Source organism: Channa argus, chromosome 1 (assembly GCF_033026475.1).
Source record: "Channa argus isolate prfri chromosome 1, Channa argus male v1.0, whole genome shotgun sequence".
NCBI lineage: Eukaryota > Metazoa > Chordata > Actinopteri > Anabantiformes > Channidae > Channa > Channa argus.
This window is the reverse complement of record NC_090197.1, coordinates 17,771,376-17,784,807: the sequence shown is the minus strand read 5'-3', so window position 1 is coordinate 17,784,807 and position 13,432 is coordinate 17,771,376. Positions and strand designations below refer to the sequence as shown.

At 37.8% G+C, this 13,432-nt stretch overlaps 1 protein-coding gene across 2 annotated transcripts in view; it reads left to right on the top strand.

Annotated features, from left to right (window-relative positions):
• Nucleotides 1-13,432, top strand: part of calcr (calcitonin receptor) — a 53,212-nt gene that overhangs the window by 12,674 nt on the left and 27,106 nt on the right. For both annotated transcript variants that reach the window (XR_010914376.1, XM_067503524.1), the window contains one exon: nucleotides 10,547-10,613. Coding sequence is in view for 1 of the 2 variants with exons in the window: in XM_067503524.1 (XP_067359625.1) it covers nucleotides 10,569-10,613 (45 nt within the window). In the remaining variant the exon portion in view is untranslated. The remainder of the gene's footprint in view (nucleotides 1-10,546; nucleotides 10,614-13,432) is intronic.

The window sequence follows — 13,432 nt, the reverse complement described above, 5'->3', positions numbered from 1 at the left end:
AGATACTTTAATTCCTCTCATTCACACTGACAAACACACACAGCCTGAAGCAGAAATGCTTGATAGCACTCTATTTTCCTCTCGTATTCCTTTTTTTTGCAGTTTCTGAGTCATCTAAATTTGCATATAGTTTACTTTTTACTATGGCTGAGCAAAATAGGCTACTGTACATTAGTCAGCTGGAGACACGAAGATTACAATCCCTCATGTGTGTGGCTTGTGTTTGGTTTGATTGACTTGCATGCACATACCTTTCTGTGCAATCGCTCTGTCTTCAACCTTTTTTCAATACATGTAACTGAAGATTGATTCTCTGCAGGCACAGAATGTCAGTTATTGTAATATTAACACTGCAGTACTGTTTTGTGTGGAAGCGACTTGTGTATTGGTTTAGGGGAATGCTTCCCAGCTTTCTTGGAAATGAGTTTCCATATCTGCTAAAGATTGTTCTATGATGGAAACCCATTTGGAGTGGAGGTTAGTGTGAGTTCATGTGTTCAGAACTGATAGAGGCTCTGAGCCTGTGCTGAAATGACTGTTCCTGTGATATGTTTTTGCTGTGCCAGCTCTAACAGAGCTATTTCTGTCAACCTCTTTTTCTTTTAATTCCTCCCACCTATTCTGATTTATCATTAATGGTTGTTTCATTCACCCAGCATTCATCCCAGAGCTGTTGGTTGTTCCAGTAGGTGCTGATCGTTTTCCATCCAAATAAAGTCTTTCTTTTTGATGGTTTTTGAACTGTCTTGTTTGTGTTTGAGATTGAGTAGCAGGATTAAGTTGGATCTCTGTCCTCCAGATCTCTGATCTCATCCTCTGGGATCCATTTTCTGTCTGGTTGCAATGCTTGATCCAGAGGGGCTTATCTTTTAGCTTTGAGTTTTGGCACTGCTTCTCTGCTAATGCTTCCCCAAGATGACAAGTGCAGCCATATTCTTGTCCACCTATGGTCCATACAGCTATTTGTAATTTTATTTTGATACTTCTTATCATTTTGGTATAACATTTGAGCTTGTTCGGTTGAAGAACTTCTAAAGGGTTCACCTTGAGAAATCAAGTGTGGGCTTGTAATGCTTGATAAAGGAGGGGAAAACTGTGAAAGGACATCTCTTGAAGTCAAGAAGACTTTTATATTTCAGTCTATGTTCACATTTAGTAAATATGCATGTTAGAAAATATCTTTCAGTTTATGAAATTTATAGGAAACATTTTACATTTTAAGCAATATACTTTAACTTTCTTCCTGAGAAATGATGATCAATGCCATGGCCATGCCTGCATATTAAACTTATAAAGAAACAGCTATTTAGCTCTAATCAAAGGGAACAAAATCTGCCAACCAGTTCTTCTGGTTAATTGATATTTGTTGTGGAAAGAAAGGTGCAGAGCTATTTCTTGGCCTATTCCTTGAATGAATGCATTTCCATATTAATAACACTGAACTCAAACCTGACAGAGATCATACTGCATTTGCCATCTGTCCTCTGCTCTCTGCTTTTGGGAAATGAAACAAACAAATGTCATTGGTTGGTTGAAGATGAGATACACACTCAGTGGAAAGTCTGCAGGAAATGAAGAGGCTGGGAAAAGCTGGGGTTGTGAGATGAAAGGACTTTGATCCCCTGAAAATACCCTCCATTGCAGATGTCTTTGCTCACCTGAAGCCGCCCATGCTGCCTCCACGAAGCTGATACTATAAAGTGACATTTACTTGGTTCAGCAAATAAACAAAAAGTTAGTGTGAAGGTGTCGGTGTCTGGCAGGGAGCTGCTCATTTGACAACACAAAGCCTGTGTTCACAAACAGCCTCAATTGTTTACCCGTATCTGGAGGAAAAAATGTTATTAAGGAGATTGTATAATGGGGTGGACATATTCAATAAACCTGATGACACAGCTTGTGGTATCTGTACTTATTGAAAATTTTGTCACATTTAGTGTTGCTTGGAAATACTAGTGATTTTTAGTAATTTCTGCAATTTAAAACATTCCTCCAGTGCACATCAGCATAACACCGCTATTTAACATGTAGAAATATAGCACTGGCATGGAAAAGGGTCTTTAACCAAGCACAATCCCGACAACCCTTGGGATCTTGTGACATTAGGGTGAATTAATCACCTGAATGAAAATCAGCTAAGGCTTTGAAAGCAGCAATCACATCGGTGTTCTTCCTTTGTTAGCCAGGGAGGCTGAATGGCTGACACTGTTAAATAATGATACGATTATGATATTCTCTGATGATGTTGTTCTGTTGATTGGCAGATTACCTGCTTCCAGAAAATCAAAGCTTGTGATTTGAGTTGCAGTTTGGCTGTAGCCAAAAATAGCTTTAAAGCAGACGGTTTTTCAAGGTTTTCCAATTAGTGGGAAGACAACCTAAATTTCCAAGCACGATCGTAATGTTACAATAATTACTGAATCAGACAGATTTCAACAGAATGCAATAATTTTCAAATCTCACTAACCCATATTTTATTCACAACAGAACATAAAAACATACAATCAGATGTTGAAACTGAGAAATTTGCCCACTTAATTGAAAATATTAGCTCAATTTGATCAACACATCTCAAAAAAGTTGGAACAGGGGCAACAAAAAGCTGGAAAGTAATTGCCATAAATCAAAAACAAATGGAGGAACATTTTACAACTAACTAGGTTAATTGGCAACAGGTCAGTAACATGACTGGGTATAAAAGGAGCATTTCAGAGAGGCAGAGCCTCTGGAATGTAAAGATGGGCGGAGATTCATCTGTGACAAATTGAGGAACAAACAAAAATGTTCATCAAAGTAAATTTTTGAAGACTACAGTAAATAATATCAGCAAAAGATTCAGAGAATCAGGATGAATCTCTGTGCAAGGGACAAGGCTGAAGGTCAAAACTGGATGAACGTGATCTTTGGGCCCTCAGGCAACACTGCATTAAAATCAGACATGATTCTCTACTGGACATCACTGCATGGGCTCAGGAACACTTCCAGAAATCACTGTCTGTGAACACAGTTCACTGTGCAATCCACAAATGTAAGTTGTATCATGCAAAGAACAAGCCACATGTGAACAAGATCCACAAACACAACAATGTTCTCTGGACCAAAGCTCATTTAAATTGCTCTGAGGCAAAATGGAAAACTATTCTGTGGTCAAATTAATCAAACGTTTACAGACAGTTGTTAAAAGAAGAGGGGATGCTACACTATGGTAAACATCACCGTGTTCCAACTTTTTTTCAGATGTGTTGCTTCCATCAAATTAAATATGAGCAAAAATTTTAAACATTCGATATGTTGTTTATGTTCTACTGTGAATAAAATATGGGTTGATGAGATTTGCAAATCATTGCATTCTGCTTTTATTTATGTTTTACACATCTTCCCAACTTTTTGGGAATTGTAAAGAAATGTAAATAAATTCTGCAATTATTGTTACGTCTGTTTTATATTGTGGAGCTTTGTTAGTTTTAACTACAAGATTTAAAGGGACATTTCAGAAGTTATTCCATCCAAATAGTGCACTTTCATAAAGACTCACAAGCGCCAGTAACAAAAAAGGTAAGAATTAGAACAACACAGACTGGGGCATCCTGAGTTTAGTCTTTCCATGGTTCAAGCTCCAGCAGCACCAGCTCCTACAATTTCCATGCTTGGTAGCATATTTCATCTTGCCTGCCTCTTTCTGTTAATGCCAACTTCTTTTCTCACACCACCTCTTTGTACCTCAGACTTTCTGGAAATACTAATCTAAAGCCCAAGACCAGATAACCTTAGTGGCGTCATCAGGTCATTTGTAATGCACCTCCCCTGTTCCCATTTCAGTGTTATTAGGAACTGGGTAGGTGTAACACTAAATGTCTTTTATAATATGCATCTCCAATTATTAGGCTGTTAGACTGTACAGCAGAATAGCTTTTTTGTAATATGCACTTATAATCATGCATCTTTGTGAAGCCTTTCCTATAAATTTTAGGTCAGGTTTTAGAGAACAGAAAATGTTCCAGTTACAGGTCAGACAGTGAGGCACTGGGCAGTCAGCTGGTTCAGCTGTAATTGGTCTGAGGCAGATGGGGAATAGACTGGATCTTTTGGCTTTGGAGACCTGGTGGTCCCTGCACAGATTAATGCAAGGACCACCATGATTGTAACCTTGAGAGACAGACAGAAAGTGAAGAAAAGATAGAGAAGAAGAAGTGGTTGTAGAGGAGTGAAGAAAGATTGCAATAACCAGAGTAATAATAGCAGTTCCTGCCAGGATACACACTGGTCAGCCACAACATTAAATCCACCCAGTTGTGTAAAGGGGTCAGCATGGGGACTCTGCCTGGTCTGCGTTTATGCTAGTTGCATTACACTGTATGTTGGACACCTGTTTTTCCTGGGCACTTTTTCCCATGCCGGCATCTGTCCACCACAACATTAAAACCACCAGGTGGAAGCAGTGATGTGGCTGATCAGTGTATATGCAGTATGTACCGCAACTGAATAATGGGGAGAGTTTTGCAGATGACATATGGTCTTTTCTCCTGACTTTAATTATTGTTATAATCCAGTTGAAAACAGCTTTGATCACTATTTTGTATTAGTTATTTAGAATATGACTATTTCGGATGTGAAAGGGGTCCATAGTGATCAATCAAATAATTTATGATAATAATGATTTATTTACTTTTTTCTTCTTGGTTAGAAACGTTTCGCTTCTTATCCAAGTGGCTTCTGCAGTCTGAATAAAGTGGCTAGGCAACCAAGGTATATCCTCCTGCACTGAAAGACTATTGACATTTATTTAAACCAGAAACAGTACAAAAATTGTGCATTTCTTTTTGGATTCTCTAGTACTGCGCTGCATGTTTTAGTCCTGCCTTGTCTCTTGGCTTTGCACATAAACAGCACAACCAGGTTAGGACTGTGGAGTGTTTTCTGTGGGACACTGACAGATTAATAGTAAATATAACGTGTCACCACAGTGGGAACCTGTTTAATGTTTAAAGGATGTGCTAGCTTATGAATCTATTGAAAGGTCTTGAAAATATACCAAGAAAAGACGAGAATGAAGCCACCTGAAAAGGAAAGCCACTGCTTTTAAAGTAGGAGATTTTAGAAGTAGGGAAGGAAAGCAAGAAAAAAATGTAGACAGGAGGGGTTGGATGAAAAAAAGAGAGAGAAACCAAGTGAGGAGGGAAATAGATTAAAGTAGTACAAGATATATAGGAGTGAAAAGCGGCAAAGAAAAGGCCAGAGAGGAAATGAGAGAGAAAAGGGGGATTTGGGGGTTGTAAATGCATCGAGAGGAAACCATGCACGCTTTTTACCTTAATTGGAGAGACTGGCATATTTTTAGATAGGTATGAAGTCAAACGACATGAACACGTCAAGCTGCAGGCCTTTCACTGCTTTCACCATTTACCTGTTCACCTCAACATGTTCACTTTGAGATGTGCTGAGATGAGGTGCAGAGCAGCATGTTAAAATGTTTTCTTCAGTCCACAGGAGCCTGCCACTGTTGACAATCTTACGTTATATGACTTGCTATTAATAAATCCAAGGGCCAATTTACTGTATACAATTACATTTTTATTACATTAGCTCCAACATATTTTCATATATCTTTTTTGTCAAATTCAGATCATGTGCTAATGCAATTTAGTGCAGGAAAATTCATGTAACTGTCCTTGTTAGTCCTTCAGGCTGTTCGGACCAAGTTACAAGTGGCTAAAAGTGTTCAGTGATTTAGAGCTTTGCATCATATTCACATGCTTTTTAGCCAGAAATTGGACCTTGGAGAACAAGCATGTCTGCATCTTTTAATGACTTTAAAAGGATGCTTTCAGTTTTCAAACCAGACTTTGCGGGCATGCTATGACAATGTCATCATTTTATAGTAAGAAAAAACAAACTCAAAAAAACAAAAACCAAATAAAGGTGGCAAATATTTCCTGATTGTGTCATTATTATTTATTTATTTATTTTGTATGCCATGGTTGCTTTCCTTTTAATAAATCAGCCTCTGTTGGACAATTGCTCGTAATGTTTACTAAAAGAGTCATTGTCATTATTCCTGTATAATCTGACCTTTTACATTACATTGTGATTTTTAACATGTTGGTTTTTATTATTGCTCGAGTTCAGATATTCACAAGAGGATAAATAGCTTCATTTCAGAATAGCAATCAAACAATAAAAAATGTGTGGGCCATGCATTACCACGTCTCTGTATATGTACTCATTTTCCTTGTGTATTCATGGAGGCCAGAGGCCACATGGATATCCAGTGCATCAGGTGCTTTCAGAGATGCCTACAGGATATTCAGAGCACCATGAAATGTTTTGCATAAAATATTACTTAATAAGCAGTGTAAATAGGTTGTGTTATGTAGCTTTTGGACATGAGTTGTAGTAACAAGAATCCTTTTGTTGCACCCTTGAAATAGTGCGATTAAATGGACTTTAGTAACCAGGTTACAGTTGACTTTCTCTTGAAAACTGATTTCTTAACTGTCATTTAAATGGCAAAACCGGTTTTGAAAATCGGGGTAGGGTATTAGGGAAACCTGACTTCCCCATGTAGAATTCGTTGCCATGTATACACGTAATCAGGTTTCACCACCTGCATATGTGTGAAATAAAAGACTGCAGACAGGAGCGCACAGCTGAGTGAAACAATGAATGAAGGGAGTAATCATCAACAGAGCGATGCCGGCTCATTTTTATAAAAACCTCTGCCAATAGTGTGACAGAAAAAAAGTGCCTCATAAATAAGTCACTTGCCCAGAAGATTCTTTTCTTTCTACACTGTTATTGTACTGCGACACTAACACACACAAAAAAGAAAAGTCAGAAACCAGCGTTTCCTATCACTACAGAGTTAAAATCTGTGTGCCAGGTTTCCAAAATAAGTCTGAAATTGAACAGAAATCAGATTACTCATCTACAGTTTACGTGGATTTCCAGTAAACAGGGTTCTTACAGTAAGCACATGTAAACGCAGTTCCCCAGTTACCCAAGAAAGCTGATTTCGCCAACTACCCAGGTTACCTAAGTGCATGTAAACACAGTCAGTGATGGGCTCTGAAATTGTGAGAAATCAGTAAAGGCAGATCGAGCTGCTGCATTCTTTATCACTGATGTGATGTCAGCACAAATCTGAGTTGTCATTTATCCAGTGACTACAAACTCCAAAAGAAAAGAAGACAGATAGTTGGCTCCATCTGCTCCTGTCTTATGTGCGATGTCAAAAAGGTAAGGATAAGAGAGTGAACTAAGGAGGGGAGGGAAAAAGAAAAAGACATAAGGAGAAAATGGATAAAGACAAAAGAAAACCATATGACTGTCACCATCACATACAGCAAATCAAAACAAAACAAAAAAGAAACAAGATCGCCTCCTCCAAACTTTTGTATGAACAAATGTACATATTTATTCCATGTCAATCTTGAGTTTTGAAAATATTTGGTATTAAATTTAAATCGAAGAGAATAATGAAGCCATTCTGGAATACAAAAAGAGACTTCTGAAAGTACACAACTTGGGAGGAAAAAACACTTTAAAACTTAACCAATGTCTTTTCAATGGCACAAATTCAGGAGTAAAACCTTGAAACCAGTTCATTTTTCAAACCTTCCTTTCACCGTCACATGTATTTACTCATTTTACCTACTGTCACCACATAGGAATGAATAAGGTTTGTTTCCAAAAGGGTTTAGAATCTAAACAGGTATTAATGTTGTTAAAGAGGCATCCAAATCACTTATGGCCATTCAATTGATCTGCCGCTAAAAAGCATTAAGGATCGAGTGGCACAGAAGTGTTACTGTACACTGTGTGCTGTGCACTCACCCACCCTGTTTGAGTGTTTTTCTTTGTCTTCTCTATGGGTGGTCTCATCTCTTTAATAAACTACATATGCTTCACACTTTGGCCGTAATAGCTTGCAAAATGCTCTGGGGCCTATGTTTATAGACCTGCGTAAACCTAATGGACGAGGCACAAAGGTGCAGTTGAAGAGCCCCCATCTTCCCCCACTGAAAGTCAAATATAGGGGAGGTTTGAGCTTGAGTGAAATGTCATATGCAGCAAAGATATTAGGATATGAAAAGTGCTGCAAATCTATTATTGATGGACTAAGAGTGTCAGTGATTGGTGTTTTAGATCATCTCTGTTGCTACCTTTGGCTTTGTAAAAGTACTTGTTGTACAAATACCCTCATTATTAAATGATAAAATAGTTTGTCAGGGCCTTCAAAGACTATATGTGCTTTCTAATCTACCTTGTTAACACCGAAGGAAATTTTGGATAAAAAGCTTTTGAACATTCTAATTGTAATAAGGGAACCGTCCTGCTTATCAAAACAGTTGCACCAAACATTCAAATTAAACTTTGGCCTCAGCTGCACTGACTACTGCGTGTACTGGTAATTACTGTTGACAGAAAAGAGAGACAGCATATTTAATAAGCAAAATGCCAACATGCAGATGAGACTATTACAAAAAGAAAAACTGTGACAATCTAAAATATAGAAATCTGTTTTTGGGAAGGTCATTTTGTTTAGTGAAGTTCCCTCAGGGTTTTTTTTTAACACAGAGCACAAGCCTCTTGTTTTATTGTTGTAAGTGAATATGGCTCAAGTCTAAAAAAAGTCAAACATTTCCTTTAAGCATATGCTAATATAATTTTGGGGCATTTTTGGGAAATGGCATCAATCTTTTTATTTAATTCTAAGCAATGAGGACAGCAAGCTTCTTTCCATAGAGGTGGGGACAGTCAGTATAGACCAGTCGGGGGTTTGTATCTTTGTACTCATCCTCAACAACATGGGTGAGAATATTAGACACAAGTCATCCTATTATCTCACTTTCAGACAAATTCACACGCTCATGCACACCCTGAGGTGATTAGCTGATAATTGACTGGTGTGAATCCTCTGCCCTGGCATGGTGATAGTTTTTATAGATCTTTTTTTCTAGAGGCCATTTTGAGATCCATATTTACCCACCCCTGTCTACTGCTATCCGTTTTTCTTTGATTGTTGTTGTTGGGGTTTTTTTTGTAGTTTTTCTTTCCTTTTCAGAGCAGGGGTATAGTGTCCTTGACTGAGCTTCTCAGCATGCTGAAACCTATTCACATGGGTGTACTGCACAGTCTGATATTGTACTGGGAAGATCGAACAGAGTTCAAAATTGGACTGAATACTGAATATAGAAATTGCTTAGAATTGTGGTTGAGATTTAAAAATTTGAGGAAATCACGTTGCCTTTGGCTTTTAAGAAACTTCAAAGCTACATTTTGCAACTTTTGAAAATAAAGTGAGCTGTAGCATAGACCCTAAAAAGATACTTTACCATTAAACTAGCAATGTGTTTACATTAAAAAACAACAAATAACCTTCAAAGTAATCTGATCGGTAGATAAGATCAATGTCGACAGCTATGGCAACTCAGCTGTTTGTTAAAAAAACCTTTTTTAAAATATATATACTTTAATAAACCCTGGAGTGTGTGAGTGCAGTGTGTGCAGTGAGTGTGAACAGTGAATGCATACGGTCTGTGCATGCACTGCAGTGTGTGAGTGCAGTGGGGGCAAATAACGTGTGCAGTGAGTGTGTGCATATCACATGAAATTCAGACAAAAACTAAGATGTTTTTTTTTTTTGTCAAAAGTATAACTAAATCAAAGTGAGATGTCAAAATTAAACTCGCTTTCATAGGAGCCAGAATGCAAAGAGTTTATTTCACTTTTATTTTTGAAATAACAATATCAGCAGATCTCCACAACTGATGAGCTGTAAAGAGCATCAAAGAGAAATGAGGAATTTGAAGGATATTCAAGGGCTCCCAGGGTAGATATCAGAACTCCTTGCCTTAAATTACTGACAAAGACAGTTCCAGGTTTATGTGTCGTCTGCATGCTAAGTAGCGAACCATAAGTGTGCTGCAGAAAGCCAAAACAAATACTATCAGTCCCGCTAACCTTTCCCAGTGACTTATAAGATTCGTCCATGCATGTCTTTCTGCTGAACAGCCTGCCCCCTGGGTTGCTGTGGGGTGTGGAGAACTACCAACAGGTTATCCTAAGTGTTCGAACTGCGGTGTGATGGGCTTCCAGCAGAGCCTCTGCAAGCCAAAGCAAAGAAACCTGAAGTGGCCTCTAATCTCACATGTACTTAAATTACTAAACCAGTATATCAGATGGTGCCATTTTGCAGGATTGGAGATTCAGCACTAGATGATTAATGACCATCCATTTTTGTCTGACTGTCTCTGTCTAATGTTTTATGTTTTACCTCTTTCCTTAAATATTTCTCTTTTATGCTCTTGTTCCACACATTAGTGGGCATCCAGACACACACATACAGAGGAAATGTATGAAATGTCACAAACCTCAAAGCTTTCGCTGCAGTGTTTTGCATTTCAGATTAATGATTACTGTCTCTTCCTGAGAGGCTATAATCCTGATTTGAAACAGCCACACTGCATGTTTGCTAAGGCAGTCACTTTCACGGTAGACAACTTGTTTTCTGATCGTTTTAACTTGTTTTCTTCTCCCACTCCAGAGATTTGCTGTGAGAGAAAGATATGAAGTTAGTGGGCTCCCTGTGGATCCTTTTGGTTCTCCTTGTGGTAAGGTCTTATTTTTTTTATTCAAAAGAATGTTGTCAGGTAAACTTGGAGGGCCCTGTTTCTCATTTTTACCACTCTGCCTGGACGTACTGTGTGTGTTTAAACATAGGATTAAAATTTCATCAAATCCCACAGACAGGTAATATGTTGTGGTCGAGTGTTTTTTTTTTTTTTGTTTTTTTGTCAGCAGCAAAAACAATCGCATGATTAATATTCACCAAACCTTTCTAATTAATATTTTACGTTTATAATGGGCTTAGCTTTTTTTCATTACAGGCTTGAATGAGCCTGTAATGAAACACACTGCATGTGATCCATGATCCAAGATCTACTGTGTGTGTTAGGCTCCCGCTTACTATATGTGATCCTTCCTCCTTTATACAGATGATGTACAATCTATGAGGCTTACAGGTGTGGATACAGACACAAAATTGAAATGTGATACATCACTGTGTATTTATGGTGGGTCTAACTCTGCATTAAATTCTGGATAAGGATCACACTTCCAGGATTTATTACTAGGCACCAGACATGGCAATATAACTTTCCTGCTACTTTTCAACTGTAAGACAACAAAATATCTACTTGCATACTGCAGTGCTTTCTGGGATTCTGTAAAGGGCCACAAAATAGTAATGAAGTCTGTCAGTAAATGAACAGTAAACGTAAGTATCTTAAGCTACTATATACAACCATCCTGGTTCACACATGCTAAAACACATTGAGATCATATTTTGAACTTTTATCCCAATATAATAAAAAAACATGATTTTGTTAAATACCTTATATAAATGGGTGTGTTTCTGTACTTTCTTCACTACAGTGATCTGGTTATGTTCCTTTAGGATTATAAAAATAGTCCTTGACATGAGGGAAGATTTTCTTTTCCTTTTTCTTTTTCTTTTTTTTGTTCAGCTCACCTGCTGATAATGGTGGTGGCCTGGTGGTCGTATGTATGACGTCATTTACTTCAATGTTTGGAGTGACATCATATGTACGGCTGCTAAACTGCTACATGGGACATCAGTATATTTACAGTTTTTATTTTTACGAGCTCGCCTTATATTGAAATGGCAAAAAAGAAAAACTAAGATTTTTTTTTCATCTGCACAATATGTAATGCACATTCAGCCACTACAATTGTGGCTTCATCACTAGAAGACAAAATAGGTCAATACTCATACACTACATTTGACACTATGTCCTCCCTTTGCCTTTATAACCTCCTCTGAGGTCTTTGGCTACCCTCGGAGCAGAGTTTCTTTTCTTTTAGGTGTAATTTTAGACTATTCTTAAAGGGGTAATTGCTCCAAGTCTGTCTGGTTGTCTGCGATGTACAGCCTTCTTCAAATCTATCCAAAGATTTTACTGATATTTAAGTCTGAAGACTGAGAAGACCATGGTAAAACATTCACATTATTCTTTTTAAACCACTGATCAGTTGCTTTGTGCTTTGAATTACTGCCTTGTTGAAGGATCCACTGCCTCTTCATTTTAGTTTTTGACTGACAGTAGGAGGCTTTGCTTTTAAGTCTTCTCTTTCAGTTATTATTTCAGTTATTAACGTCTTGGAAGTGTGTCCATATTTCTTCTGATTCTGGATCATGGTTATAGTTCAATAGTATCAATAAATAGTATCAATAAATGTTTAGAAGAAATCTTTACCTTTCCTGCTTTGTGGGGGTACAATTGAATTTTGATATCTTCTAAAACTGTTTTTCTGATCCCATTGCTTTTTGTTGCTCTCAGCAAACTCTTTGAGACTGCTCCTGGTAGGGCTGGGCGTAAAAGTTTCATACAGAATTGCTTCAATCCTATTGCTTATTGAAATGATTCCTTGTCATTCATTTCTAAAATTTGTTACCTAAACAGGGCCCAACAGTGTGAGCATTTCATGTATGTGACTGAAAGTTGGAGCGTGTGAATGTCAAAAACTTTTTGGGTGTGCAAGTGCAACTCAGAGTAGGAATTCCAAATACACTAAATCAGGTTTTTAGCAGCACTTTAAGAAAGCAGTGAGTGAGATTAGCAGATTCGAAAATACAGTTATTGTGATAATGTTGTCTGTCGTCTATGTCTGTGTGGCTGAGGGTGGAGCTGAGCTTTAAACAGACCAGAGAGTTTCATCACAAGAGAGGGTGCACAGGTGAGGGGAGCTGCAGGAGGAGAGACGGAGTCCAGCTCAGCTTTAATTCTCACACAATATCAGTGAAATAAGAGGCCAATAAAGTAGCTTATTGAAACACTTGTTGATAAGCATAAACATGCAGCAAAGCAAAAACATCTTTCCACCGTTCGTATGTGCCAACATAGAAAGTTTGTTAGTTAATAACTCATCGCTATGACACAGAGCTCAGCTCAGAGCTGTATGTACAATGATGTTCATACTTACGTAGTATCTTAAAACTGACCAAGTTCTAATGGTCTCTCACTCTCTGAGAGACAGCAGCTCCCTCACTCCTAAACGGCTCCTCCCTGTACCAGCTGTACCTGCTCAGCATTGAATCACATCAGAGAGACGACAGAGGATCCGTGAGTAGTAGTGATTCGTCTTAGACTTGACTGTAAAAAAGTAAAAAAGTATTTTTTTAGAAACCCGTATTGAAGTCAAAGTATTGGTATTGGCACCACTATTTTTCAAAAATACCCAGCCCTACTCCCTTGTGATTTACCCACTGAAATATAAAGTACACGCTCAACTTAACACATCTGGTGCCACTCATCAAGCATTAAATGTCATTTTTTAAAATCAGAGTTTATTATGGGGGATGCAAACTTTTGTAATGATAAAATTGTATTAACACAACTTCATAACAGTT